Source organism: Drosophila subpulchrella, unplaced genomic scaffold (genome assembly GCF_014743375.2).
Source record: "Drosophila subpulchrella strain 33 F10 #4 breed RU33 unplaced genomic scaffold, RU_Dsub_v1.1 Primary Assembly Seq354, whole genome shotgun sequence".
Lineage (NCBI taxonomy): Eukaryota > Metazoa > Arthropoda > Insecta > Diptera > Drosophilidae > Drosophila > Drosophila subpulchrella.
Window position 1 is genome coordinate 6317258 of NW_023665577.1, and position 6643 is coordinate 6323900.

General features: G+C 35.8%; 1 protein-coding gene across 1 annotated transcript; it reads right to left on the reverse strand.

The window, feature by feature from the left end:
- Positions 1-324: 324 nt before the first annotated feature.
- Positions 325-1278, reverse strand: LOC119560502. Its single transcript, XM_037873972.1, has 3 exons — positions 1057-1278; positions 824-992; positions 325-742 (listed from the first exon to the last, which is right to left on the reverse strand). The coding sequence occupies exons 1-3, from the start codon at positions 1258-1260 to the stop codon at positions 615-617; spliced, it is 501 nt and encodes a 166-aa protein (XP_037729900.1). The 5' UTR covers positions 1261-1278; the 3' UTR covers positions 325-614.
- Between the last annotated feature and the right edge of the window lie 5365 nt (positions 1279-6643).

Below are 6643 nucleotides of genomic sequence, written 5' to 3' on the forward strand. Positions count from 1 at the left end.
TTATTGGGTGCAGGAAAGGAGCTGCAAAGGAGCTGTGAAGGAGGTGCAAGGCCCAAGGATCCATCGTTATCCCATCCCGCTGTGCCAAGTACAAGGGGCTTACTCTTTCAACGATGCCCTCCATCAGTTGCCTTCCCTCTCCAGTTGAGCACCCCGATTATTGAGGCCAGGCAAAATTAGCAAGGCTCTGGCAGCAACGAAAAAGTTCCACAACGGGGCCATTTAACTTGCTGTCAAATATTCGCATGCAACGTCAAGAAAATACTCAAAAAGGATCCAGACGTGTTCCCATTTTAGTCAAGTTCTTAAAAGATTTTAAAGTGGTTTCTTTTCTTTAATAACATGTGTTTATTGAGGCTTTCAGTGATGTGTCAGAAAACTTTACAAAAATAGAAGGTGTTGTTATAGTTACTTACTGACATTTCCATTTTCAGATAGAATTAAATAATTTCCATTACATATTTTGAAACCATAAATAAACTTTTTGTACTTTTCTGAGAGTCTGAGCTTTGAAAAACCTTTACAACAAAGCTTTTATAATTTCAAAAACAGCTTTTCTTATCAACATATGTTATTATCAATATCAGTGTTCCGTTGAATTCCACAAAACCGTATTAGTCCATGGTTTCGATGGGAATCGGTTGGCTTACTTTTCGGGGAGCTTGCGTAGTAATAGGATATGGTGGGATCTTATTTTGATCCATTGTGTATTTTACAGTCTGTGTAGTAGAATTAGGACCGTCTTTTGGGCAGATGAGAAAAATAATATTAACAAATAATTAGTTCGGAAAGCAATCTAGAAAAACAATATCTTTTTACTCACATCCTTCATTACTACACAGCGTCCAACCATTTAAAGTCAATAGTATCAGTTTTGGCAGCTCGTTGTTGATATTCAGAAAGCTTACAAATACCTGAGCCTTCTTGGTATATGGTATGCTAGATGCAGAATCCTCTTCGTTGTGATACGGCATCAGGGAGCTAACAAAGATCTAGAAAATATTTGCATATAATTACTTTAAGCATTTATTTAAACTAAAACATATAGCTTCTTACCCCACGATGTTCTTTAATTACAAACGTCGCTTCCCAGTTGAACTTTAAATTTGAATTAGAGGGTGCAGTAAAAATGCCCATATAATGCCCATCAGACGCTGCTGGGGCATATTGAAAGAAACTACCGCAATAATTTTTAGGAATAAATAGGTTCTGAGCTGAGCTCAGAGAAACCCAAAATAAAGACAGCCAAGTAAGTCGCATTTTTAGAACCGCTGTTGATTAGGTCGGATTAAGCACTGACAGCTAAGTCAACCCAACATACTATTATCTGTCTAAGCAAGAATCTAAAAATGTATATGTTTGGGATTGGTAAATGCTGATAATAAGTACACAAACAATTTTATTAGAAAGCAATACAGAAAAAAAAGAAAAATATTTTAGATTGATAAAATAGCTTTAATCAGCATGCGTAGCATTTTTAAATAAAAATAAATATATCAACATATTTAGCCACATACACTTAAAATATAATAACTTATATTTATTAGGACTAATATTGGGATCCATTTAGAGTTTTAAGCAATTACACAGAGAGGAAAAACCAAGAACATTGTGCTTGAATTGAGAACATTCGTTCTTAAAAACCGTGTAAGCACAAATGTTCTTATTTTGAGCTGAATGTTCTTAGTTCTAGAACGAAATGGTAGGAACTAAAAAAGTGAAATGAGTTGATTTCGTTCCAATTTCAAGTTGATTTTGGACTTAATTTAAGAACATTTTGGTATCAATATGATAACATTTTGTGATTGATTTTATTTAAATTTGGGATCAAAGGAAGAACATTTTAACCTTATATTAAAAGGAAAAATGATTTAAAATTTAATACTCTTCCCAAAAAAACGCATAAATAAGTTTATTTAGTTTTTAATAGTTTCATATTTTTACTAAATAATATTTGATTATTTAAATGCTTATCATATAACATTACGGTACATATACATTTTTAAAAATATATAAATCTAAATTAATGTAATGTAAGGGTCCGCTGGAAATAAAATAATAAATGTGAGATAAATAATAAGTATTTTTATGCCTTTCTGACAATTATAAGTGTTTTTGCTTACATGTGTTTATATTTACATTCAGATATGTACATATGTAGAACACTGAAAAAGTGTATTTTTTTTAAAGCTTTAAGTACTAAGGAATTGATACTAACCTTCATGAAATTTTCTTACGGACTACATTTCAATATCCTTCAGGATCTTTAACAACTGCTCGTCACTTTCACTTTCCATCACTTTAATCTTTTTGCGACACAAACAAATCGAAACGCAGATGAAATGTGCCAGCCGAATGGTTCAGAAGAAGAAGAGCAAAGAAGAAGGCTCTAACGAGTGCTAACTGAAAACCAAAAGATTCACGCGATATAAAAAGCCCGCATCAAACCATTTCAAGTCGAAATGCAACTCACTTTTTGTTCTATTTTTAGTCCTTTCCGTTCTTACTTTAAGAACATTTTAAGATTATTGGGTTTTTGAAAACAAATTGAACTTGATTTAAGAACCACGTGTAAATGTATAACATTTCGTTCTTGTTCTGAGAACAATTTTGATTTAACCAAATTTTAAGAACAAACTCAACTTCATTCAATCACATTTTGAGCTCAAAAAATGTCGTTCTCATTTTAAGAACATTCTCAACTCAGATGAGAACGTCAGAACTCTTTCTGTGTAGTTATGGGAATTATAGGGTAACCGATCTAAATAGCCACTTACGTTGCGATTTCCTTGGATTTCGAAAGTCGCCCGCCAGTTTGGTGTTTGCGTCCATGGCGCTGTGAAAATGCCGATATAGGTGCGTCTACCGTCATTCGTGGCGTATCTGAAGTGAGTGGCGCAATAGTGTTGGGGCACCAGTAACCCCAGAGCTGAGCTCAGCCAAAGAAACAGTAGGACCAGTACAATGCTAGCCATTTCCAGACCGATGATGATAAAGCCCGAACAGAGACTGCTGGGAAAATTTATTATGTTCCACAAAATTCTTATCACTAAAAAACAGATTAAAATAAAAATAATCTAGTAAGAAGTACATAATAAACCCACAGAATATCTGGTTTTTTTCAAGTATAAGAGCTGTTGTACAAATATACAAAAAACACGCTTAGAATTTTGGGGATCTTGAGTAAATGGGTTGATCAAGTCAATTTAGTTATTTACATTGGAAGTAGCTCCCTTTAAATATATAGAAAAATCGCTATTTGCTTCTAGTTGCTAAAATAAAATAAGGAATTATTTTCTTGGGTAGGTAAAATAGTTATTTTTTTATGAACTCATTTTCATTGTAAAGTTTTTGTAGAAAAAACATCTCCTATCGATTTGACGAATAAAAATCGCGAATTTAAAACTGAGAACAGGGCCGATAGACACAAAAGCCCTTAGCCAGCCAAGCACAGGTATTTTCCGAAGGTGAATTTCATTTTCCAGCTCTCATCTGTTGTCTGTCGTCGCCTTTGTCTTCGTTGAAATTACATTTTCATTTTTTCGCCCGGCCCTTTGTGTGCAGCTGTTGTTCATAAATCTTGCATTGTCATGCAAAAATGCAGCAAATTAATTTGTCCTACTTATCAACTGGCTTCTACCCAAACGTCTTTCAAGATTTGCCCTACAAAATTCGAGACTTTATGTGTGTTGTAAAACTTTAAAATAAGCTTGCGGCTCTGGTCAATTTGAGTGGCCTCTTTCCAGGTCATAAAACCAAGCAAACGACTACCCTCTGGAGTCCTGGCAAGGATAACGAGCCGTGGTCATTGACTGCGATGCAAAATCCACTCGAAGCGCATTCGGTTGTTGACATCCCCAATATAAGTTATCAACATGAGACCCAAACACTTACGCCCACACACAACCGACAGCACTAAGCTACTTTTAATGTTTAGACACAAACACAAGGACGAGACACAAACACGTCCTGGCAAACAACACTCAGATATATAGACACTCACACACAGACAGTTGCATGCTGAGGGTTTTGGGCATGAAGTTAATAAAAGTTCTACGACATTTTGACCTGGAAAATATTGCAAAAATAAAATGGCTGCCGGGCTGTTGCTTCAGCAGCATTTTCCTTCGCCATCGCCTGCTCGCCGCAGGTTTTCCAGCTGTGGTTTTCCAGCTGCGCCGACAGCAGCCAGAAAGTATGCTTTAAATAGTGGCATAGTAAAATATTTACTTTGGCGCAAAAAGGTTGCTGAAAACGTAAAATAAGGGGGTTAAAGGGGATAAAGGGGGTGAAAATAAACTTTTCAGCCCCGGCAAAATGAAAAGCGAAGGCCGAACGGGTCTAGCAAAAAATTCATTAAAAGGGATAACGACTCGCATAGTTACTTGGCTCTCGGTTGTAGGTTGTTTCCAAGGATTAAGGACTCCGCATCGAGGATTTTGTAGTGCAATTTAATTACAAATGATGCCAAGTAACACCAATCTAGGCCCAGTCTGTGAAAACTACTTAGCAAACTATGTTGCCATTTTCCGCATAAATCTGCTCTAATTTAATGCCCAATACGCTCGATTTAATTTCCACATTTAATTGCTTTAATTGCTGAATTACAACAACTGTTTTTGCATTGCGGCCCTGGCAACGATTCATTAAACACTTTTGCGTTGGCCTAATGAATTAGTTAAGCGGCATTCGCACATTTGCCATCATTATTGCATTTATCGGATGAAAGCCATTGTGGTATTTGCATATTTAAAAGCTAAAGTGTTCTCGATAGATGCACAATCGGAAAATCCAATTAACCAACTTTGATGCATTGTGTGATTTGCTTTGGTATTGAGCATCTAACTTGGATTTATGCTGTCTGAGTTATTATTAGAAAATATGGCGTTTTAAATTTACTAAATATGGTTTATAAATAGTTTTACAACAACCACAAACAAGAGCTTGACTTTAGTCCACTGAACAATGGACTAAAAGTGGCTAAACATGGCTATACGTGTACTAAAAAGTGTGCCTAATTGGGCATAAAATGGGTTTAAGTTTATATTAAGTGCTATATAAAATTAAAATTTTTTCTGAGTACAATACAAAAAGGTGCATTTATTTTCCAACAGTTGTGAAAACAAAGCATATTTTTTTTGATGCTACCCACTAAAGGTGATATGGGACATTAACCCCGACATTTATATTATTTTTCAGAATTCCCCAAAGAATTGCTTATCACTAAAGCCGGAACTGATGACATTTTTCTTATCGCTTATCGCCCATGATTCATGCCTATAAGAAATGTATATATTTTTATGTCGATACATATGTTAGGAAATATTTGCTTTTATTATAAATTGGAACCACTCATTTTTTGGGAATATTTATATATTATAAGTGTTATATTTTGTGTCTTTACTTAGATTTTATCAATTAATTAATTTGTAATGATCTTACTATAGTATAGGTTCAATTTTAAAACTTCTTGATGGTAAATAATCATAGTTCTATAGTAAGTATATGTGCTCCTAAAGATTTGCAAGTGCATGTGGTCTTTGAGGGTCAACCAAAAGCAAATCAATGTCGATGTCTTCGAGCTCCCCCATCGAAACAGCGCTTAACTACAACGAGTGGCAACTTGGAGCGCGGCTAATTCATTTACAATATTGCGCATACGCCACGTGGCTGGCAGGCAAATTAAATTATGCATTGCCCGAGTGGAGAGTTGTGGCCGGCAGACGGCAAACGGCGGCAATCTCGACAAAGCAACTTTGTAATTAATCAAAGTGCAGCAGGGGGTAGCATCCAGCAGCCAGCATCCATGGGAACAACTTCGGGTCTGGTTCTGGTTCCGCGTTCGAGTTTAAGCAGCATTTAAAGTGAATCATTAACCTTATTACCTCACTTCCCCATCCCAGACTGCATAATTTCATTTTAAATGCAAACTTAACAACTTTTTACAAGTCAAGCATGTTAATGCGCTTGTTTATGCTGCCCTGTTCTGTTCTGCTCTGTGTTTTTTCCTTATCCCACTGCTGTCTTATTAACGTCAACTTAATTTACCTGCACTATAAATTTAATTTCACCCCGTTGGATATTAAATTATGGACGGCAGATTGAAGGGAAGGCGCCTCGGCAAAGGAAGGTTGGTTAAATATAATTTAAGTTGTCTTATAATGCGGCTGGCAAACTATTAATTCGTTTTATGTAGGCTTTATTGAAATCACAGGCCAACACTTTGACAGTCACAAAAGAATATTTAATAATATAGAATATAAATACTTCATCTGAAAATTTAATTTAATATTTTTTAAATAATATTTGTAATGGTAAACTGCCGAGTAAAGGGTTGTAGATACCATAGTCAGGTATTGCAAATATTTTATGAGCTCTAACAATAGCTGCTCCAATTTCCTATTTATGCAGCCTTTCGTTCCTAAATTGGCAGATTCCAATACCAATCGAGATGCAGACCAATTACCAGATTTTAGAGCGGACAATGCAGCAAGCCCTTCCACTAATTGCTCAATGTGTCTGGTTGTCTGCCTGTCGGATATATATTTCATGTGTTAGCTGCCTGGGCCAATGGTAAAGTGTCTGCATCAACATGCACATCCGCATCAGCAGCAGTATCCGCATCCACATCAGCATCAGCATC